This window comes from Nicotiana tomentosiformis, chromosome 6 (genome assembly GCF_000390325.3).
Source record: "Nicotiana tomentosiformis chromosome 6, ASM39032v3, whole genome shotgun sequence".
Lineage (NCBI taxonomy): Eukaryota > Viridiplantae > Streptophyta > Magnoliopsida > Solanales > Solanaceae > Nicotiana > Nicotiana tomentosiformis.
In genome coordinates this window covers 61,674,885-61,700,113 of record NC_090817.1, presented here as the reverse complement: position 1 = coordinate 61,700,113, position 25,229 = coordinate 61,674,885, and the positions used below count along the sequence as shown (strand labels likewise).

The 25,229-nt window shown below is 40.2% G+C and overlaps 1 protein-coding gene across 1 annotated transcript; it reads right to left on the bottom strand.

The window, feature by feature from the left end:
- Positions 1–23,109: 23,109 nt before the first annotated feature.
- On the bottom strand, positions 23,110–24,085 carry LOC117275943 (uncharacterized). The gene is made up of 2 exons (XM_033655292.1): positions 23,574–24,085; positions 23,110–23,470 (listed from the first exon to the last, which is right to left on the bottom strand). The coding sequence occupies exons 1-2, from the start codon at positions 24,083–24,085 to the stop codon at positions 23,110–23,112; spliced, it is 873 nt and encodes a 290-aa protein (XP_033511183.1).
- Between the last annotated feature and the right edge of the window lie 1,144 nt (positions 24,086–25,229).

Below are 25,229 nucleotides of genomic sequence, written 5' to 3'. Positions count from 1 at the left end.
AGGTGAAGGTTTGGAAGGTTGATAAGTTTGACTAAGGATTGACTTTGTTGATATCGGGTTTGGATTGTAGTTTCGGGAGTTGGTATAGGTTGGTTGTGTCATTTGGGACATGCATGAAAAATTCTAGGTCATTCCGAGGTGTATAGACTGACGAGCGTAAGTTTAGAATTTGGAAAGTTCATTAGGCTTCAATTGAGATGTGATTCGTAGTTTTGATGTTATTTGGTGTGATTGAGGCATCGAGTAAGTTCTTGTTATGTTTTGGGATTGGTTGGTATGTTTGGACAGGGTCCCAGGGGCCTCGGGTGTGCTTTGGATGGGCTACGGGCCATTTTCCCTTGTTTTGGATTGTTGTCAGCTGATATCTGGTTTTCTTCATCGCGATCGCGACTAAGGAGTCACGTTAGCGTAGAGTAATTTTGATGGCAGGCATTTTGTTGTTCGTGGTCGTGAAGTAAGTACCGCGTTCGGGAAACTTGGGAGGCTGTTGCTTTCATGTTCATGGGCTAGGTGCCGCGATAACGTAGAAGGAAAGGGGGAAGGGGCATCAGGCATTTGTCCTTCGCGTTCACGAGTGAGGCATCACATTCGCGTAGGAACTGTGTAGTTGGTCACCGTATTCGCGTCTAGTATGTTGCGTTCGCATAGAATGATTTGACAGCTGGGTATGTTTGGTCTTCGCGGTCGTAACGGCTTTTCCGCAATCGTGATGAGTATACATGGGCAGACTATTTAATACTCTATTTCGAGGGTTTTGGTTATTTCATAACATTTTGAGTTAGAGAGCTCGGTTTTGGGCGATTTTGGAAGGGATTTTCATGATTTGGATTGGGGTAAGTATTTTTGACTCATATTTGTTTATATTTCGTGATTCTAACCTCGATTGTAGTGTTTGATTGATGATTCGAATTGGAGAAATTGGGGATTTTAGGAAAAACCTTTCTAAAACATAAATTGATGATTTGAAGGCCGATTTGAGGTCAGGATTGGATGATTTTGGTATGGTTGGACTCGTATAGAAATGGATGTTTGGAATTTGTGAGTTTTGTCGGGTTCCGAGCCTTTATGCACTTTTATGTAGACGATTCAGAATTGTTTCCTATGATTTTTATTTATGTTATTAAGTTATTTTGGCTAGATTCGAGCCGTCCGGAGGTTGATTTGCATGGGAAGGGCTTATTAGTGAACTGATTTAGCTTGTTTGAGATTAGTATTTTGCCTATACTTGTGTGGGGAAATACCCCTTAGGTTCTAGACCTACCTTTTTTACCTCTATGATGTGGAAAGTAACGTGCACATGAGGTGACGAGCGTGTATACGGGTACTATATGTGGCTTCAATCGGATTAGACCGTAGGCTATTAATATGCATTTATGTGATAGTGAACTTTATATGAAACATGTTTAAATCACTTTATGACTACTTGATCATACTCGTTACATTGATTTATCCATAATCATGTTTTATTTTAATTGAACACCCCTCCGTTGGTATGACTATTTGTTATGTCCTTGTGCATTATTGTCGGAAGTTGTGAGATTATATCGCGATGTGACTTGGTATCATTGTTGTGATATTGTGGCACTTGATATTGTTGTTTTATGGTATCGTGGCACTTGTGAACATGTTGCACGGATTTATTTGGGGTGTCAGCACGAGGTTATATCGTGTGATTGTGTCTATTGTTGTGCGCGTGGGGCGAAATAAGGGTGGCGTTATCTCGGGCTGCCCACGTGGCAAAATAAGGGTGGCTATATGTGCATGTGGCGAAATAAGGGTGACATATCATATTTATGTGCACATGAGGTGTAATAAGGGTGGCATTTTTATGATGTTATGTGATATTTCAGTATGTCCTTATTGTTGTTGTGATTGTGTTGAGACAGGGTTGTTATTCTTATTTCATAATTGTTTCTGAAAAACTTGCATTTGGAACTTACCTGAGTTAATGGCTATATTTGACATTTCATCACATGCATTACCTCTATTTGACGTTTTATGATTAAAAAATGAGCTTTACTACATTGAGTTGTTATTACATGTTCTAAAGGGGTTGTGATTATTGTTTTTCAGTTATGTTTCAATTATCAGTTTTTCTTCGATATATTCATTGCACATGCTATTTGTCTATTGAGTATCAAACTATTTGAACCTCGTCACTACTCTACCGAGGATAGTATTGAACTATTGATACTTACCGGTGCCGATTGTGGTGTACTCATACTACGCTTCTGCATATTTTGTGCAGATCTAGGTACTTGGACCGTACTGGTCGCCAGTGAGGCATTTCACACACCGGAGACTTCATGGTATCCCTGCATGATCCGGCCGCAGGCCTCGAAGTCACCCCCTTGTTTCATTTCTATTGCTTATACATACCAGACAGTAATGTATTTTGATATTGATCTCGTGTATTCAGTTAGAGCTTGTGACTATGTACCACCTAGTTCTGGGATATTATTTTGAGTATTTGCCGCTTTGTCCTGTATTACTCTTATTTCCAGCATTTATGTTAAACTCTGTTTTTTGCTATTTCATGCTTTAATTGTTCTAAATAATGTTTGAGTGACCAGCTTACCTAGTTTGGAGACTAGGTGTCATCATGACTCCTAAGGATGAATTTTGGGTCGTGACAAAAAGATAACATTAAGGGTATTTTTGGATAGATAGGTGGACGGAGGGTATATTTAACCGTTGACCAATAGTTCAGGTGCAGTTTTGGCCCTTTTTCGTTATTTATTTTATCTTTAATTGATTTTCACTTGACCACATTACTTAATAAATTTGTAAGTTAATTCACTTAATAACCTATTATCCCCCATATTGTTTAAAATTTAGCTGGGAACCACATTTGTGAACCTCGAAGAGTGCGTAACACCTTCTCTTCAAGGTAACTTGAACCTTTACCTGATCTTTGGTGAAGTAGACTAGTATCAACCAGAGTTATTTGTAAATAGGTGCCCTAACGCACCTTAAAAATCTTTAGGTTTTGAATCCTCTCTTTTAATCACAATTAAAAGAGTTGTCACATGTCGAAATACGTTTTTGCAAGAAAATGGGGACGCTATAGCATGGAGACTCTACTGGGATACTTAGATTCTTACCATAATAGGTTTTATTCTTATGTGGGATTTTTTGTTATTGCTCTCCTAAGTCTCTTTCCATATACCTTTCTTTCCTCTTTTCCCTTTATTAGTTTCAATGTTCAAATAAGCTTCCATATTGCATGTTTTATTTATTTTCAAGACTCATGCTAACTACTTTACTTTGTCTTTTTTTATTTCTTTTCTTAAATTCTCTCCTTTGTGCTTATGCAATAAAATACTTGGCTATGTGTTACCACTTTTTCTAAGCATGCTTTCAACATCATACTCCACTCGTGCCTATTATCAACATAAGCGGAATATCTTGATGGGTGATCGAGCTTTACGGAAAGATATCCTTAAATCAGAAAAGGCTTTTTTTGCGGAAGACTAATCGATCAGTGGTGCAATTGACGGCCCCGTGCCTTCTCCTCTCAAGTTGTCTGCTTGAGAGTATCTTTTAAACCCTTAAAAACCTACTCTGGGATAAACTATTTGTGCATCATGATGAACATAGGAAGGACAAATTCCCTGGTGTATTAGGTCCATATATACAATCTTGCCAAAGTCCAAGTGGATTTCTAAAATCCCAAATGACAACTTTCATACATTATGTATATTATTAGAAGAAAAATATGCTAATATGCTGACAATTATCTTAAATTAATCAAATCAAGAAGGGGTAGGTCTAACTTGTTCGAGGTATGCTAATCTCTTGTGACATCTCCATAATGGCTTATTTGTAAATATATATTGTCACGCCCAAACCTCGGGGAGCGCGACCAGCGCTCAACCGAGATATCTCAGTCAAGCAAGCCTACTTGATGCCTTCTACCCAACCTTATCCATGAATGATTTGAGAATCAATAACATGAATATAGACGTTAGAGGTTAGAATGTAAAGTACCAAGTTTCATTACTTGTAGGGACTCCATTGATATTTGCCAAAAGATTACAAGTGCATAGTTTGAAAGTGGAAACATCCAATAACTTACAACATATTTAGTTTGTTTTCCCCAATCAAAATACAACCCACAACAAGTCTACGGAGCCTCTAAGAGAACATGAGTACCATATGGGAGTGCAGTGACAAGGCCACGGCTATACCTCAAAAGTAAATGTACATGAAGATAATACAAAATATGGGCCCTAGGATAGAATAGGACTCACCAAAATTTGCTAAGAAGAGGGTATGATTCTATCAACGATCACTACCACCTGCTGAGGAACCACCTGCATCTATTAAAGATGCAGCGCCCCCGACAAAAGGGACGTTAGTATATATGGAATAGTACTAGTATGTAAAGCTAAATACTCTCTCATGGAATGGAACGCCAGGACAAAAGAATGAGAAACATGGAAAACAGTAAGTAAATCAATCATATTTAAATTCCAAGTTAAAATAAAATAGGTCTTCAAGTAAAAAATTTCTTTTTTTGTTGGGAGATCCTTAGCACCCACACACCATCATGCACATGGCATGGAGTTCGATCCCCGCCCGATCAGCTAGGCCATCTCACCCCAATGTATGCGGGTGGACATAGAAACACAATACCGCCATGTGCGCGACATGGCGTCTGATCTCCGCTTGATCGGCTAGGCCGTCTTACCACAATGTCGTGTGATTTGATATCTCCTTGATAGATATCAACTCATCCCAATCAAGGGGAATAATCTCAAAATAATATAATAGGGACTCACCCCGCAATCAACTCCTACATCGGCACATGTAGTTTCGGGGCTGGGCATTTATAACCCAACCTTCCTCAGTGATCTAATGACACTCCCAAAACAATTATCATATAAAAGAATCATATTCGTTTCATATCCTTTCATACTTTCTTTAATTTCATTCTCACTCTTGGCCACACATGTAAATCATCATTCTTGGCATGATGGTCGCATTTCATACTTCAAGCTTTTATTCTTTCATATGACATGGACTATAAAATATTTAAAGGCACTTATAAAACATCCGTAAAATCATAGCCTCAGCTCATGAATATATAACAGCTTAGAACACATTGGAAACATTTACAAATAAGATCATAGTTGTAACGACCTGGCCAGTTATTTTGAGTATTTTGGCCCTGATCTCCTAAATTATGCTTCCTCTATGCTATATTGTGGTTATGTAACTTGTAGGGGTAGTTGGTTTTGGTTTCAGGTAAGTTTCGGAGTGAAATGGGACACATAGTTTCTAAGTTGGAATGTTAAGTTGTAGGAGTTGACCGTAGTTTGACTTGCATGAAGATGACTCTGGAATGGAGTTTTGATGGTTTCAATAGCTCTGTAGGGTGATTTTGGTCTTAAGAGCATGACCGGATATTGATCTGGAGGTCCGCAGGTCGTTTCGGCATAAATTGGCGAAAGTTGGAAAATTGGGAGATTTTGGAAAGATTGACCGAGAGTGGACTTTATTGATATCCAGGACGGATTCCGATTCCAAAATTTGGAATAGGTACGTAATATCATTTATGACTTGTGTGCAAAATTTGGTGTCAATCGGAGTTGTTTTGGTATGCATCGGCGTTGGTTTCGGAATTTGGAAGTTCATAGTTCATAGGCTTGAATTTAGGTTGCAATTCGTAGAATTTATTTTATTTGATGTGATTTGTGGCCCTCAAGAAGGTCCGTTATGTGTTTTGGAACATATTGGTATATTCGAACGGGGTCCCAGGGGGGCCCGGGTGTGACTCAGATAGAAATCGGATCATTTTTGGACATAGTGTTTTGCTGAAGTGCCTCTGTTCTGGTGTCATAGCACCTGCGGAGGGTCTGGCCGCAGGTGCGGTCATGCAGGTGAGCCTTGGTCATCACGGAGGAGCCAGCCCAGGTCTGGGTTCACAGGTGCAAACGCCTGAGCGCAGATGCGCTTCCCTAGGCGCGGCCCTTTTTCTCTGCAGAAGCGGAATTTGAGGAAGGGGCCTGGGACAGGACCGCAGATGCGGTCTCCTTCTCCGCAGAAGCGGGTTCGCAGGTGCGAGCCATGGACCTCAAAAGCCAAACTCCTGGACTTGAGTGGAATCCATACATGCGGTGGTTTTTTCGCAGGTGCGGCGTCACACAAGCGGCACAAGGGTCGCAGATGCGAGGATCGCTGGGCAGAAAAGGGGAAATTCTAGGGTTTGATTTCATAATTCATTTTGAGAGCTCGGTTTGAGGCGAAACTTCGAGGGATTTTCAGAGGAATTGTTAGGATAAGAATTCTTAACTCGATTTTTAGTTAAATTACACTAATCTATCATTGTTATTATCATGTAATTAAGGATTGGAGCTAGAAAAATTGGGGGAAAGTGGTAGAACTTCTTATACCAAGTTTCTGGGTTTTGAAAGGAAAAATGAGGTCGGATTTGGATAATTCTTGTATGGTTGGACTCGATATCAAATGGGTATTCAGATTTTTATAATTTTGGTCATGTTTCGAGATGCGGGCCCGGGTTGACTTTTTGGGTCGATTTTTCAATTCTTTGCAAAGATCATAATTTCATTGTTTGAATTAGTTTTCTATAGTTATATTTATAGTATGAAATTATTTTGGATAGATTCGAGCCGATCAAGGTTGAAAAATCGAAGGAAAGGCCTTCTAGTTGATTGAGTTTGCGTGGTTTGAGGTAAGTGACTTGTCTAACCTTGTGTGAGGGAAATTCTCCTTAGGATTTGGTATTGTTGTGATAATTGTGGTATGTGAAAGCCGTGTACGCAAGGTGACGAGTGTGTACACGGGGTAAATGTAAAATTTTCGATTTTTAGCTATGTAGTTCTCTTTCATGCCTTAATTGAATTACTTTAACATGTTGCAGTCCTCATAACTTGTCTACTTCCATATGCCTACTTGTCTTATCTCTTATTTGCAATTTGTCCTCCATGTTTAGTTGAATTACTTGCTTTCTTTTATTCTGTATTCATTATTTAACTATTGAATTCTTACTTGAAATTGCTATTCTTGGAATATCATGTTGTTGAATTTGGTATTGGGTTGCAAAGGTCGTGGTTCCTATTGAGGCAAAGTGTAAGTTGTGAGACATCATTTTATTGAGTTAGTCTCTGGTTGTTATTGTAGAGACTTGTGTACATTGTGGTTAAACCGTGGGCTCCTTATTGTGAAATTTTGTTATTGTTTGGTTTTCTGGCAAGTTGTGATATTTGGGCACTTGAGGTGCGAATTGTGATACGTTGTGATATTGATACGCATGCGGTGGTATAAGGTCTGGGTGTTGAAACGCATGCGGTGAGATAAGGTGGGCTTGATATGCGTGACTAGTAGGGAAACTACTAGAAACCATGCAGTGTGATAAGGTGGGCTAAAACGCAGGATGCTATTTCGGAAAAATGATTTTTAAAACTAAATGTAAAGGCTCCCGCGGTGATATAAGGAAAGGTTATGAGTTATTTTTATGATTTGGGACTACGAGGCGGTACCTCGGTAGTAGCCCTTGTTGGTCTTTCTCGATTTGTTGTAGTTGCTTTGGTTGTTTGTTTTCTTAACATGTTAATCCTTGCTTCCTTCCGTGTTGTATTAACTACTTGATTCTGTGTTGTTAATTTCTAAAAATTTCCTTATTGCTTCATTTCCATTATCTTTATTAGTATATAATTATATCTTTCACCTTGTTTCTTATTATCTCCAGTAGGGCCTTGACCTGACCTCGTCACTACTCTACCGAGGTTAGGCTTGGCACTTACTGGGTACCGTTATGGTGTACTCATACTACGCTTTTGCATATCATTTTGTGCAGATCCAGGTACTTCCTATCAGTCCTGGCATTACTGAGCTGAGGTTGCTTCGGAGACTTCAAGGTACACCTGCCCGCGTCTGCAGGCTTCGGAGTCCCCTCCTATCTTGTTTTTCCTTATTTCATTACACTATCTTAGATAGTAATGTATAGGATTGTTCAGTACTGTTACTAGAGCTTGTGACCTATACTTCACTAGGTTTTGGGGATTGTACATTTGAGTTACAGATTTTATTTATGTAGTTGTTGAAGTTTTGAGCTTTTTAAGTTGTTATTTCAATTTTTCCTCATGTTGATAGCCTTACCTAGTTTTAGAGACTAGGTGCCATCACAACTTCCTTCGGAGGAAATTTGGGGTCGTGACAAGTTGGTATTAGAGCTTTAGGTTCATAGGTGTTATGAATCACAAGCAAGTTTAGTAGAGTCTCGCGGATCGGTACGAAGACGTCTGTACTTATCTTCGGGAGGCTATGGAACTGTTGGGAAAAGCTTCACTTCTTTGATTCCTTATCGTGCAAAATTGTCAACTTCGAGATTCTAAACTTCTATCTTTCTATTCTCTCACAGATGGTGAGGACACGAACAGCCGGATCAGATAACCAGACACCTGCGCCCCTTACTAGAATCGCGAGAGGCCGGGGCCGAGGTAGAGGTCGAGGACGTCCATGTGGTGGATCCAAAGAGTTGGAGATGGACATCGCATACCAGCACGTAGTGGAGATTGCTAGGAGATTGGAGGGTATCTGGGCCCGGGAGAGAGAGGAGAGGGAGGCCAAGAGACCTTGAGATTCTGGCATATATAGTGGTGTTCGTGCCCCAGTTGCAGCTCGTCATGGTAGGGGCTATGTGAGCCGCCCTGTTCATTCAGCACTTCCAGCTTCCAGTGGTATTCCGGCCACTCCTAGGCCCTAGGCTCCTTATTATGCACCGCCATTGTATAGTATACCTCCTGCACCGGGTGCTTTCAGTGGTCAGTCCAGCCGATCAGGCCCGAGCCAGCCATAGTAGCCACGTCCTCTGAGAGCTTGTTTTGAGTGTGGTGACACTCGTCATATGGTGAGAAATTGCCCCAGACTCAGGAGGGGTGCACCTCCACCGACTACCCAGGCTCCACGTATTCCACCGGGTCCTCAGGCTTCTCATCCCATAGTAGAGATCAGGCAGGTAGAGGTCGCCCTAGAGGGGGAGGCCAGGCCAGATATTACACTCTTCCTGCTAGGACGGAGGTAGTTGCATCCGACTCAGTCATCACAGGTATTGTTCCGGTTTGTCATAGGGATACATCTTTCTTATTTGATCCATGCTCCACTTACTCCTATGTCTTATCTTACTTCGCTCCATATTTGGGTGTATCCCGTGATTCCTTGAGTTCTCCTGTCTATGTGTCCATACCTATGGGAGATTCCCTGGCTGTTAACCATGTATATCGGTCGTGTTTGGTTGTCCTTAGTCGTTTTGACACCAGAGCCGATTTATTGTTGCTCAGTATGGTAGATTTTGATGTTATTTTGGGCATTGATTGGTTGTCACCCTATCAAGCTATTCTTGACTGTCAAGCCAAGATCGTGATGCTGGCTATGCCATGCTTACCACGGTTAGAGTGGAGAGGTACTTTAGATTATGTTCCTAGCAGGGTTATCTCATTTCTAAAGGCTCGGCGGATGGTTGAGAAGGGGTGTGATACGTATCTAGCATATGTAAGGGATGTCAGTGTTGATACTCCTACCATTGAGTCAGTTCCGGTAGTGAGGGATTATCCATATGTATTCCCGGTGGATCTTCCGGGCATGCCGCTCGACAGGGATATCAACTTTGATATTGATTTGTTACCGGGCACTCAACCCATTTCTATTCCTCCCTATCATATGGCCCCACTAGAGTTGAATGAGTTAAATGAGCAGTTGCAGGAGTTGTTGGATAAGGGTTTCATTCAGCCCAGTGTATCACCTTGGGGTGCTCGGTCTTGTTTGTAAAGAATAACGATGGTTCTATGTGCATGTGCATTGATTATCGCTAGTTGAACAAGGTTACAGTGAAGAACAGGTACCATTGCCACGTATTGATGACGTATTTGATCAGCTACAGGGTGCCAGAGTGTTCTCCAAGATTGACTTGCGTTCAGGCTATCATCAGTTGAAGATTCGGGAGCCAGATATCCCGAAGATTGCCTTCAGGACTCGGTATGATCATTACGAGTTCCTTGTGATATCTTTTGGGCTGACCAATGCCCCAGCAGTATTCATGCACTTGATGAACAGTGTATTCCGGCCTTATCTCGACTCATTCATCATTGTATTTATTGACGACATTCTAGTGTACTCCTAGAGCCGGGAAGATCATGAGCATCACCTGAGGACCGTGCTTCAAACCTTGAGAGAAAAGAAGTTATATGCAAAATTTTCAAAGTGTGAATTTTGGCTTGATTCGGTAGCATTTTCTGGTCATGTAGTGTCAAGTGAGGGGATCAAGGTAGATCCGAAGAAGATTGAACCAGTGCAGAGTTGGCCCAGACCTTCTTCAGATATGGAGATTCGGAGTTTTCTTGGTTTGGCGGGGTATTACCGTCGATTTGTAGAAGGTTTCTTGTCTATTGCAGCACATATGATCAGATTGACCCAGAAGGGTGCTCCATTCAGGTGGACTGAGGACTATGAGGAGAGCTTTAAAAGCTCAAGACAGCTTTAACTACAGCCCCAGTGTTGGTATTGCCTTCGGGTTCGGGGTCTAATACTGTGTAATATGATGCGTCACGTATTGGTCTCGGCGCAGTATTGATGCAGGATGGTAGGGTGATTTCCTACTCGTCTAGACAGTTGAAGGTGCATGAGAAGAACTATCATTTCCACGACCTCGAGTTAGAAGCTGACGAGCGCGAAACACACACTTAAATTATGCTCGCTAGTCAAAGATAGTATAGTATGATATCGTATCCACAGGGATTTGAGTTAAATAGTATTTTCTAAGTTTCTAGTTTGATTGCTATCTAGAAGAATCAACAATTGAGATTTATATGATTAATAACTAAAATTAACTAAGAATCTAAAGCTATTGACTAATGACTATCGCAGCAAAGGTAAGCAAGGAAGTTATCAGTGGGAGAAAATAGGGTTGATTGAATCGATGCAAGATAATTGTTTGGGATCTAACTCTATATAATTCACTTCTAATGTTTAAGTGAGTCTCTCGAATTCACTCAATTATTAGTTCAAACGTTTAGTAGAAACTCCTCTCTCGATTAAGTCTCAACCTCACAAGATGAACCAATTTAAGCACGTGAAGATATACAAGAATGCGTAGTGGATTGGTCTTTAGGAAAACCTCTCTCGATTATCTTCCTAACTAGGTTTAATCAATGATTCAACTAGCCTCTTTCGATAAATAAGAAGAATTAATGAACTCAACCAACAAGATAATGCAAAGATATCACAAGTTATGCCTCTCTCGATTACATGAACAAGTGAATATAGATACAATAGTTAAATCATCCAAAAACGCTTCAATACATAAAACTAGAGTTATAATCCACAAACAAATATCAATACACCAATTCCATCAAACCCTAAAGAGAACTACTCCATAGAGATATGGAGCAATTCATCACAAATATGTTTAAAGTAAAGGAAAACATAAAACGATCCAAACTCGGGTCTTGAGTGAGGATTGAATGATGAACTCTTTGTGCTTTTGCTTCTCCAAATCCTCCTTATCCTCCTTAGGTCTAATATGTGTCAAAAAGTCCAGAAAATAACGTTTTTCCATGTATTTATACCAAGTAGGATCGGGCCCAGACGAAATCACCTTCTCCTGGCCGAAATTGGATTTTCACTCTATAAAAATTGCACAGGCGCGCCGCATGGGGCGACGCGCCATACGGGGCATTAGTGGGGAAATCTAGAGAGTTGATTTCTGACAGACAGCAGGAAAATGGGCAGCCGCGGCGCCCCACGCGCCGCAGCAGTGGGATTTCTCAGATTACGGATTTTTCTTGCGTTTTTTCGTCCAGACTTGGTCCTCGACCCCCGAACACAATCCTGGCTTAATCCCTTGGGCTTTTACTCAGATGTCAAATCTCCAAATCACTCAAATTCATTCCATAACATATACATAGTTCGGAATCACTCCTACAAGGCATAAAACAGACAATAAGTGCAAAACACAATCAATTAAAGCTCAAAACGAATAAAGTGCAGTAAATTAGAGTGCAATAAGCAACTAAAACACGAGATTATAGCCAACCATCAACACCCCACACTTAAACCATTGCTCGACCTCGAGCAATCAAACTACACTTCATACAGACACGACCTTTTTAAATAACTCTCCTTACTCATCACACCAAGAATACTTAAAATAGATTAAGTACAATACCGTAACATCCTAGCCTCAAGATAAAGCATCACGCATTTTTATAACCCACTCACTTACTCTAACACAGAGGTCAATGACATTACCTTTCCTTCACGAATCAAGTTCCCTCATACAATAATAGAGAGTAGTTCCACACACAATGAAAATTAAGAACAATTAGGAACTCAAGATAGAAAGAATTTGCTCACTCTCAGAAGTAACATTCATATGCCACAAAAGATACACCATAGGCTTGCCCGTAGTGTACTACTCTACTAATTGAGCTCATTCAGTCAAGGATCAAGTAGGACTTCAACTGGTTGTAATGTAGGCTGCGGGATGAGTAGGATACATTTAGATATAAGAGTGACTACACCTCCCTAAGCACTTTTAATACATACAATTAACAATTCAAAACCCCACACTTATGTAAAACCATAACTCCACCTTCACATCAATATACATTAATTCTCTACTTCTTTAAGCACAACTACATCAAGAGTCACCACTATCAAGGAATATTTTTCACAATCATACACTTATTTTTTCTTTATTTTTTAATTCAAGTGGCTCTTCTTTTTCAAAATAGTGCACCTTCTTCCTTATTTCAATAGTTCCACTGAAAAAGCCAAACCAACCACCCCACAGTTCAACTTTTACAAAGTTCATAACGATTTCAAGTGCTCACGAGAGGTACAAGGTTCAAATAGATGGTCAATTCAAACAAATGGGTAAGGCTTGTAATGTGGTTTGAGGCGATATTTCGAGGGATTTTCAGAGTAATTGTTGGGGTAATAATTCTTAACTCGATTTTTTGTTAAATTACACTAATCTATCATTGTTATTATCATGTAATTAAAGATTGGAGTTGGAAAAAATGAGGAAAAGTGGTAGAACCTCTTAGACCAAGTTTCTGGGTTTTGAAAGGCAAAATGAGGTCGGATTTGGATAATTCTTATATGGTTAGACTCGATATCGAATGGGTGTTCGGATTTTTATAATTTTGGTCGGGTTTCGAAATACGGGTCCGGGTTGACTTTTTGGGTCAATTTTTCAATTCTTTGCAAAGATTGTAATTTTATTGTTTGAATTAGTTTCCTATAGTTATATTTATAGTATAAAATTGTTTTGGGTAGATTCGAGCCGATCGGAGTTGAAAAATAGAGGGAAAGGCCTTCTAGTTGATTGAGTTTGCGTGGTTTGAGGTAAGTGACTTGTCTAACCTTATATGGGGTAAATTTTCCTTAAGATTTGGTATTGTTGTGATAATTGTGGTATGTGAAAGCCGTGTACGCAAGATGACAAGTGCGTACACGGGCTAAATGTGAAATTTTGGTTTTTAGCTATGGAGTTCTCTTTCATGCCTTAATTGAATTACTTTAACATGTTGTAGTCCTCATAATCAGTCTAATTCTACATGCCTACTTGTGTTATCTCTTATTTGCAATTTGTCATCCATGTTTAGTTGAATTACTTGCTTTCTTTTATTATGTACTCACTATTTAACTGCTGAATTCTTACTTGAAATTGTTATTCTTGGAATATCATGTTGTTGAATTTGGTATTGAGTTGCAAAGGCCGTGGTTCCTATTGAGGCAAAGTGTAAGTTGTAAGACATCATTTTATTGAATTACTCTCCGGTTGTTATTGTTGATACTTGTGTACATTGTGGTTGAGCTATAGGCTCGTTATTGTGAAACTATGTTATTGTTTGGTTTTCTGACAAGTTGTGATATTTGGGCACTTGAGGTGAGAATTGTGATATGTTGTGATATTGATACGCATGCGGTGGTATAAGGTCTGGGTATTGAAATACATGCGGTGAGCTAAGGTAGGCTTGATACACATGGCTAGTAGGGGAACTACTAGAAGCCATGCAGTGTGATAAGGTGGGCTAAAATACGGGATGCTATTTCGGGAAAATAATTTTTAAAACTAAATGTAAAGGCTCCCGCGGTGATATAAGGAAATGTTATGAGTTATTTTTATGATTTAGGACTACGAGGCGGTACCTCGGTAGTGGCTCTTGTTGATATTTCTCTATTTGTTGTAGTTGCTTTGGCTGTTTGTTTTCTTAACATGTTAATCCTTGCTTCCTTCCGTGTTGTATTAACTGTCTTGATTTTGTGTTGTTAATTTCCGAAAATTTCCTTATTGCTTAATTTCCATTGTCTTTATTAGTATATCATTATATCTTTCGCCTTGTTTCTTATTATCTCCAGTAGGGCCTTGACCTGACCTCGTCACTACTCTACCGAGGTTAGGCTTGGCACTTACTGGGTACCATTGTAGTGTACTCATCTACGCTTCTGCACATTTTTTTGTGTAGATCCAGGTATTTCCTATCAGTCCCCGGCATTAGTGAGTTGAGGGTGCTTCAAAGACTTCAAGGTACACCTGCTCGCGTGTGCAGGCCTCAGAGTCCCCTTCTATCCTTTTTTTCCTTATTTCATTACACTATCTTAGATAGTGAATTATAGGATTGTTCAATACTGTTACTAGACCTTGTGACTTATACTTCACCAGGTTTTGGGGATTGTATATTTGAGTTACAGATTTTATTTATGCAGTTGATGAAGTTTTGAGCTTTTTAAGTTGTTATTTCAATTTATCTGCATGTTGATAGGCTTACCTAGTTTTAGAGAGTAGGTGCCGTCACGACTTCCTTCGGAGGGAATTTGGGGTCGTGACAATAGTAATTTCAACGGAATCATGGATTGAGTTCATTATCGTTTGATGATTCGATCATACTTGGACTATTTCCCAAGGGAGAGCATGATATACATATAGAGCAATTGAGACATGATTTGAGTAATTAGATATTCGATAAAACAAAACATTTGTGATGATTTAGCACAATAAGGATGGGATCTTGGTCAAACCGTTATTAGAATTCAAAAGGAACTCATGGAAATTTGATTCTATGGTAAGAGTTTAGCCAACATATCTCGATTTAGCTTTCCTTAGGATTACTACAATGATCCACTACTCTTAGCACTTCAATCTATAGCAACATAATCAAATTGAACAACTATTAGGGAGGCGTTCATAAGTTTAGTCATTATTGGCATTTCATCAAATATTAAGTATGCAAATTTTGACTACATGGTTTTAATGGTGGAATTCCTTCACCCCACAACTAATTTCAAACAACAATCTACCCATGATAGCTCAACATCCTCCATATCACCTTCATTGATACATGCATACCCAACTACACACCCCCAAATCAAGAACCACACCCCACATTCTCCTCACACACCCCAAATTCGAAATAGAGGGTTAGGATATTGATCACCATCCAAAAAAAAACCAAAATAATACAATCTTACTCATAATTGTACGGTAGGACATTGCATGTGAGCTGGGGTAAGGTCTTACCTCTTTAATAGAAGACTTTAGAGCTTTCTTTCTTGAATTCCCAAGATTAGAGTAAGAAATTGAGGAGTAGAATGGATAGAGCTTCTCTCTCTCTCTCTCTCTCTCTCTCTCTCTCTCTCTCTCTCTCTCTCTCTCTCTCTCTCTCTCTCTCTCTCTCTCTCTCTCTCTAAATTGCTCTCCTCTCACCAAAACCTCAGGTTATACATTATAAAATGACCCCCTAAAGCCTTATATCAAAATAGAGTCAAATTAGGAAATTTCCAAAAATAACCCCTTGATGTCAATTTCGAGGTTGCAGTACAGATCCGCATTCAGCGGAATGGCCACAAAATGGTCTTCAAAATCTAGGTTGCGTCTGGTCAGATCTGCGATGGATCCGCGGTCAGCGTAATAGATTCGCGATGCATTCTATGGTAGTATAACAGATCCGCGGTAGCGTAATAGACCACAAAATGTCCCTCAAATTCTAGTTGCTTCTGACTCATTCCGTTGTGATTCTGCGGTTAGCGAAACAGATCTGCGATATCATAATTGCACAATCCAAAAATCTGTACTGTGGCACATTAGCTTACCTTGGCACCATAAAAACTTAAATCCTTGGCGAACTTTTATGGGGCCTTAAATCCTCCCCCGCTTAGGATCATTCATCCTCGAATGAGGGTTAGAGTCTACCATAGCCTCCCAGTATGCCTCAACTTTTTATCCACTCACCAAGAGTTCCAAATTTGGCTAACTCCTCATATTCCCAAAACTTTCGGTAGAGTTTCACCTGTAACTGGGCCTCTCTAGTCAGAGAGCCCGAGAAACCAATCCTAGCAACATATTCATAAGACAACAATGCACCATAGACATGAAAACAACACAACCATAACATCATAGGCATTACATTGCTAAAAAGGGTCATCTTAGCATAAACTGTACAAGTTTGAACATAACTCATGAAAAGTAAACTTCTGAAATTCTTTAGAACACAACCATTTGGTTACACAAACAAGAGGTTATTTCCTCTTCATTTCTTGCTCGGCCTCCCAGGTGGCCTCTTCTACTTGATAGTTTCTCCATAGCAATTTGACGGAGGCAATCTCTTTATTCCTCAACTTCCGAACTCATCTATCAAGTATGGCAACCAGAATCTCCTCATAAGTCAATTCTTCATTAACTTCAATAGCCTCCACCGGACGATGATCAAAGGATCCGCAATCACATTCTTCAATATAGACACATGAAATACTAGGTGCACTAAGGATATCTCTTGAGGTAACTCGAGCCTATAAGTCACTCGACCAACCCTCTACAAGATTCTGTACGGTCTGATATACCTTGGACTCGATTTCCCTTTCTTCCCAAATCACCTTATACCCTTCATGGGAGAAACTTTCAAGAATACCCAGTCATCATCTTGAACTCCAAATCCCTGCGACGCACATCTAAATAGGACTTCTGGCGACTCTGAGTGGTGTTTAATCGCTCCTTAATGATCTTGACCTTCTCCATAGCTTGATGTACGAGGTCTGGCCCTATCAATTCTGCTTCTCCAACTTCAAACCAACCAATGGGAGATCTACATCTCCTACCATATAGATCCTCGAACGGTGCCATCTGAATGCTAGCGTGATAACTGTTGTTGTAGGCAAATTCTAAGTGGCAAATGATCATCTCAGCTACCCTTGAAGTCAATAACACAAGCACGCAACATATCCTCAAGTGTCTGAATAGTCCGCTTTGCTTGTCCGTCGGTTTGTGGATGGAAAGTTGTACTAAGATTCACCTGAGTACCCAAACCTTGCTGAAATTTCTACCTAAAGTTAGCGGTGAATTGTGCCCCTCAATCTCAGATGATAGAAACTGGAGTGCCATGCAACCTAACGATCTCCTTGATATACAACTAAGCAAAGTGTTCTGCTGTGTCGGTGATCTTAACAGGCAAGAAGTGTGTTGATTTCGTGGGTCGGTCCACAATCACCCAAATCGAATCAAACTAATTATGAGGCATGCGAGGTAAAGCTACTACAAAGTCCATATTGGTCATCTCCTACTTCCATATTGGAATTTCTATATTATGTGCCAAGCCACTGGGTATCTAGTGCTCGGCCTTCACTTGCTGATAGTTTGGTCATCTCACCACATAGTCTGCCACATCCCTCTTCATGTCATTCCATCAATAGACTTCTTTGAGATCATGGTACATATTTGTAGAGCCTTGGTGCACGGAATACTTGGAGCTATGAGCCTCGGTCATGATTCTTTCCCGGAGACCATCTACATTTGGAACACACAATCGTCCTTGGTACCTTAGCATACCATCATTCATGCCAAGAGAAAAATCTAGGGTTTTGTGTTTGTGAATCCCCTCCTTCAATTGCACCAATAATGGATCATCATATTGTTTCCCCTTGACTTCCACTACGAGTGATGATTCAGCCCTATTTTGCACAATCACCCCACCTTCGCTAGATTTTGTGAGATGAACTCCCAAACTAGAAAACCTGTGAACTTCCTTGGCCAACGGCCTTTGGTATGACTCCAATTGAGCCAAACTACCCATGAATTTCTGGCTAAGAGCATCCGCCACAATGTTAGCTTTCCCTAGATGATATAGAATATAGATGTAGTAGTCCTTGAGTAACTCAAGCCATCTCTTTTGCCTTAGATTCAACTCATTCTGCTTGAAATGTATTGAAGACTCATGTGGTCCATGAATATGTCACACATGGACCTCATACAAATAATGACGCCAAATCTTCAATGCAAATACCGTTGCCGCAAGCTCCAAGTCATGTGTTGGATAATTCTTCTCATGGTTTTTGAGTTTCCTAGAAGCATAAGCGATCACCTTGCCATGTTGTATTAATACACACCCAAGTCCAATCCTTGAAGCATCACAATACATAACAAACCCATATGTACCCTCTGGTAAAGTCAACATCAGTGCCGTATTTAACCTTGACTTCAATTCTTAAACACTCTTTTCACAAGCATCTGACCACTGAAATTTTGCTGCCTTCTGTGTCAATTTGGTCAATGGAGATGTAAGAGAAGAAAATCCCTCTACAACCCTTCTATATACCTAGCTAAGCCCAAGAAACTACGAATATCTGTCAGAGTTGTAGGTCTAGGAAAATTCTTCACAGCTGCAATCTTTTGAGGATCAACCTTGATTCCCTTGCTGGAAACAATATGTCCCAAGAAAGGGACAGAATCTAGCCAAACTCACATTTCAAAAACTTTGCATACAACTTGTGCTGATATAGGGTCTGCAAAATTGCCATGAGATAGTCGTCATGGTCCTCTTGGCTTTGTGAATATACAAGGATGTCATCAATGAACACTATCACAAAAGAGTCAGGGAAATGATTGAAGACTCGATTCATAAGATCCATAAAGGTTGTCGAGCATTCGTTAGCCCAAAGGACATCACTAGAAACTTGAAGTGCCCATACCGAGTCCTGAAAGCTGTTTTCGAAATATCCTGCTCCCTGATCTTCAATTGGTGATACCCCGATCTTAAGTCAATCTTGGAGAAGTACTTATCACATTGCATTTGATCAAACAAGTCATCTATCTTTAACATGTACTTCTTCTTGATTGTGACCTTGTTAAGCTGCCGATAGTCTATACACATCCTCAATGACCCATCCTTCTTCCTTAGAAAGAGAACCGGTGCACCCCAAGGTGACACACTCGGTCGAATGAAACCCTTCTCTAGCAAGTCCTTCAACTGCTCCTTCAGTTACTTCAATTCCGCTGGAGCTATTCTATAAAGTGGAATTGATATAGGTTGCATGCCTAGCATCACATCGATCCCAAAATCAATCTCCCTTTCTGGTGGGATCCCGGGAAGCTCATCGGGAAAGACCTCTGGAAATTCATTCACAACTAGTATGGACTCAAGTGTCGGTGCTTCAGCCTCAATGACTGTGACTCGGACCAAGTGGTAGATACACCCTTAGCTGATCATCTTCGCGGCCTTAAGGTAAGAAATAAACATAGGCTTTGCATAACATCATCCTCTTTCCACTCAATGACTGGCTCGTTAGGAAACTCAATCATAATTGTTATAGTTCGACAGTCAAGCTTAGAAAAACATGAATAAAACTAATCCATCTCCATTATCTCATCAAAATCCACCATCCCCAATTCAATGAGATCGCCCATGGTGTCTCGACCATGCACCGTGACAATACAATCCCCTATAAATCCGCGTGGCCACAATAGATTCACCAACTAGAATAGATACACAGAACGGCTCACGAAGTTGTTCCGGTTCTGTACCGAATTCCATAGCAACACAAGGAGTGACATATGACAAGGTGGAACAATGATCTATAAGTGCATATACATTATGAGATTGGACAGTCAATATACCTGTGACGACATCTGGAGAGGCCTCTAAACTCTGGCAGCCCCTCATAGCATAGAACCTGTTGGGTCCTCCAAAACCCTATGTACCACCCCTGCTACACCACGCCTCTGCGGGTGCCAGAGTACCTCGAGCCGGAGGAGGTGCTGCAGAAGTAGTAGCTGTTGAGTTGGCCGGCTGCGCCATACCCCTACCAACATTCTGACGGGATGAACGACAATCTCTCTGAATATGATCCCGAAGACCACACCCATAGCATACGGGAAGGTCCATGTAACAGACTCCTAAGTGCATCTTCCCACAACTAGGGTAGGGGGTGTAGCACCCCGAAAACTTTTCAAATGTTAAAGTCCTTATTAAGAGGTCATTAAGCACTAAGCATATTATTTGTAAGCTAATAATAACTACGATTATGGATAAATCCATTTGGATATGTGGACATGCATTGGAAATGGTTTGAAGGGTTATAAGGACATTTAGAAGTGAGGGTAAGCAATTTGAAACAAGTTGAAATTATTACAAGGAAGAAGGTGCCCAAGGTCACACATGACCTAACTTCAAACGACTCTATATATATGTGTATATATTGAGTTACGCTGGGTTCAACCTATCAAATTAAAGTTCTTTGAGTCTATTTTCCAACGGTTCAAACCGTTTGTCATTTTGAATTGTACTAAAAGTTATGACCAATTTACTGAGCATTGTCTGATGTGCGCCCAATTGCGCGGCAGCGCACCTGGGAAGGTTATATATACTCCCTAGGTTGGGGAGAGATGATTTGGGGTCAAAATTTGGGAGTTCTTTGGGGCTTTTGAAGAGGATTTCGACCAAGGCTTCACTTAGATCATACAAGGTGAGTTTTTATCCAAGTTTTATGTTAATTCAAGTTGATTAACACCACTAGTAACAAGTTTCAACCATGGAATTTGTTAGATTTTTCCAAATCCTCCAAGAACACAAAAATGGAAATTTCAAGATTTGTCTTCAAGAGGTAATCCCACTACTCAATGTTCATCTATTGTGTATAAATAAGTATATAGAAGGTGATTTGGAGTAAATATTATGGTTTGGTTGAGCTGGGAGATGAACCCTAGAAGTGGGTATTGTGAATAAGATTGACTAGTGGGGAGAGACGATAAATAGTATCAATTTGGTGAAAATTAGTCAAATGATATTCTTTACTATCTTGTGAGTAATTCAATTATTGAATATTGTATTGTTGGGTATGAAATGAGAGATTTAGAATTAAAAACTCAAGAACCGACTTCTATGGTGGGAATATTGATTTTTACTAGACTTGTAAAGTTGGACCTAAGTGTTGAACACTTAGTTGACTTAGTTGGTATTATCGTAATATGTTGTTGATGAATATGAGTTGTTATGTAGATATTGGCTTGTTGGAGACGTTTGAAAGTTCTAAATGAATTGGAGCCTTATAGTACTATTTTGGAGCTTGGACTTAAGGTAAGTTGATTAAAACTTACTCTACTTGAGGGATTTTCTCTAAACATATGTTTTGACATGATACTTGAGATTGTTCATAAATGTGCATCCGCACTCGTTGGGACAAGCGGGAAAGGAAGTTACCATGGTCTTTGCATCGTGTTGCATATGAAATGGTGCCATGTTATTTTGTAAGATATTGTTTTCAAAAACTTGTTAGCAAATGACGTTTGAGGCAAATGTGATAAGTTTTATTAAAAATTTATGTTGATGATAAATGGATTAAACATTTGAGTTCTATTGTTACCTTTGTTACATAAAGTGAGACATGTAATATTTCAAAAATCTTTATATTTCGAAGTAGCACTTGTTAAATCTTTAAGGATTGAAATCTCATTTTGTTAATTGCTTAATATGAAATGAGGAAGGACCTTATTTGATTTTACTCAAACGATTTGGATTGACAAAAACTGTCATGGTTTGATAAAATAGATCTTTTAAGGCTATTCAGATATGAATCTATTTTTGGAGTATCAAATGTAGTTACTTGTGTTCATCGAGATTGGCTTCGGATATATTGTGTTCGTCATCATAAAACTACACGTGCCGGTGTAGGCGTAGATGGCCACTTTATGGCATAGACTACAGCAGAGTATCCTCCTTGAGAGGTGCTATTTTTTGCTATTAATAGCATGGCTGAGTCGATTCGTACAGCACTGCGATGAGACAACCTGAGTAAATAGGGTATATGATACTTGCCGCTAGGTACATAACCTAGTTGACATTCTTGTGTCGGTGATGGTATAGTACTCCCCATGAAACGTAAAAGATGATTTTGTTATGTATCGGCCTAAGGAGTCGAAAGTAATTTCAATGATTTAATGAAGTTAAAATGCTTTTGCATGATTTTATTAGAATCATGGGTTGATATAAATATTTTAAAAGTTTGTACCATGATTTATATTTTACGAGTCTTTTTATTTAAAATGCTAAAGAGTATGAACTTGTGTAATGGTATATCGATTCATATAAAATGTTGGTTGCATATGTTTTGTAAAGCCTTTACCCACGAACTCGAGTTAGAGAGAGTTTATGACACTTATTAAGTACCGTTGTGGTGTACTCAGCCCTCAGGGGACCTTCTCCTGGGTCCCGCTATCTTTACATGTTTTCACGATGAGATGTGGCATGTGATGAGCGAATGAGGCTAGGATGACTCTATTTTCAAGGTATATAGTGAAGCACCACTTCTATTTTATAGTAGTTGTCGTGTTGATCTTACTTTCTTCTGGTTGGGGTTTGTCCCAAGTATTTATTCTATACTTGTGTCATAGAGATTCCATAGACACTTATCATTATTTTGGGTTGTAATTGAGAGTTAAATCATATCGCATGTATTAAAGGAATATTGTTATATTTATGTATTTTCAAATATTGAAAATGGTGGATTTAAGGATTATGTTTCATGCATGGTCTTAATCAGTTAAAATGATTGTGTTATCAAAATGACTCCTGCATGCATCTATTAGGCATATAGATGGGTATTCTTGTACGCGTTGGTCCACCCGGGTTAGGTAGTATACCGGGTGCCGGTCACATAGTTTTGAGTCGTTACAGAGGGCCTGCATTGCGGCTGAAATCTCCCACCTGACTGACCATGCTGATAAGACTCCCTATTACCCTAACTGGGCCTAAAACGACTCCACTACTACTGACCGGGCCCTGATGGCGATGCACTGGCTGAAGATTGAGCAAAAGACTATGACCCTCCCTTAAACATCACCTTTCCACCACTACCACCACTAAAAGAATCACCAAAGCTGCCCACGGACCGGGCCTTCTTGTTATCATCTCGCTCCATCCTGGCCTTCAATTTTCGGGTCTTTGTGGCTTGAGAAAATGCTACCATCTTCCCATAGTTCACATCAGAATTCAAGGCGGTTGTAGCGGCTTCGTTAATAACCAAAGGGCTAAGGCCCTGCACAAACCTGCGAACCCTGGCCTCCATCATGGGCAACATATAGCCAGCATCCTTTGAAAGATCTGGAAACCTTATATGGTAGTCACATAAACTCATACTACCTTGCTTCAAGTTCTCAAACTCGACAGCACGGGCTGCCCTAGTCTCAGCAGGCAGGAAATGATCAATGAAAGTATCCACAAACTTACTCCACTTTGTCGAACGGCTCCCCCTCCTCACGAGACTACTCCCACAATTCAAACCATGAATACACCACTTCCTTCAGGTGATACGAGGCCAATTCCACTACTTCTGTCTCAGTGGCACGCATCATACGAAGTGTCTTGTACATCTCATCATTAAATGCCTGGGGGTCCTCCTCGGGCTTAGTACCCGTGAATACCGGAGGTTCCAATTGAAGGAATTGGTTTACCCTGGAACTAACAAAATCCCCTTGGTGACTAGAAAAGGTAGGTGTAGCATTCAATCTCTGGGCCTGAGAAGCCACTATCTGAGTGAACATCTGTATTGCTCCCCTAAGGTCCCCATCAGAAACACTAGGACCGGTGGTTGAGGATGGAGGTGGAGCTGGAATATCAGTTGGAGGAGGAATCGGTGCATTCTCAGCAGGAATAGTAGAATCATGAGGTGTTGTGGTTGGGGGAATATTCTCACCCCTCGGGTGCTCACCCACAACATCAGTTATAGTATCAACAACCACTCCTGGGGTGGGATTGTCCCTTTGGCCACTCCTTGCCTTCTTCTTAGGTGCCATGTACTGAAAATTAGAACAATGCACGAGTTAAAAAGGGGTAGTCTAATAATCAAGCTCTATCACACGATTCCAGAATAACAAAGAAGGGTGACAATCCTAAATGCCCAAGTAGCCTCCTAATTATAGATATGGTCGACAATACACCGATAAGAAGGACTCTACTAGATACGGCTCTGAGACATTCTATGACACTTAAAACCCTTAGGCTCTAATACCAAGCTTGTTACGCTCCGACCTCGGGGAGCGCCACCAGTGCTAAACCGAGATATCCCAGTCAAGCAAGCCTACTTGATGCCGTCTACCCAATGTTACCCATGAATGATTTGAGAATCAATAACAATAATATAGACGTGAGAGGTTAAATGCAAAGTACCAAGTTTTATTACTTGTATGGACTCCATTGATATTTGCCAAAAGATTACAAGTGCATAGTTTGAAGGTGGAAACATCCAATAACTTACAAGATATTTAGTTTGTTTTCCCCAATCAAAATACAGCCCACAACATATCTACAGAGCCTCTAAGAGAACATGAGTACCATATGAGAGTGCCAGAGACAAGGCCACGGCTATACCACAAAAGTAAATATAAATGAAGAAAATGCAACATATGACCTTGGTATAGAATAGGGCTCACCAAAATTCGTTGAGAAGAGGGCATGATGCTATCAACGATCACTGCCACCTACTGAAGAACCACCTTCATCCATTAAATATGCAGCGCCCCCGGCAAAAGGGACGTTAGTACAAATAGAATAGTACTATTATTTAACGCTAAATACCCTCTCATGGAATGGAATGATAGGGTAAAAGGATGAGAAACATGTAAAACAGTAAGTAAATCAATCATATTTAAATGCCAAGTTAAAACAAAATAGGGCTTCAAGTAAACATTTTCACTTTTTGTTAGTAGATCCTTCGGACCGATACACCATCATGCACATGGCATGGAGTCCGATCCCCTCCTGATCGGCTAGGCCGTCTTACTCCAATGTATGCAGATGGACATAGAAATACAATACCACCATGTGTGCAGAATGGCGTCTGATCTTCTCTGATCGGCTAGGCCGTCTTACCACAATGTCGTGTGGTTCGACATGTCCTTACTAGATATCAACTCATCCCAATCAAGGGGAATAATCTCA

Coding starts and splice junctions, on each gene's coding strand:
- LOC117275943 (XM_033655292.1), bottom strand. CDS start 24,085: ATGGCACCTAAGAAGAAGGCAAGGAGTGGCCAAAGGGACAATCCCACC. Junction 23,471..23,573: donor AAGGAAGTGGTGTATTCATG/GTTTGAATTGTG, acceptor TGCTGAGACTAG/GGCAGCCCGTGCTGTCGAGT.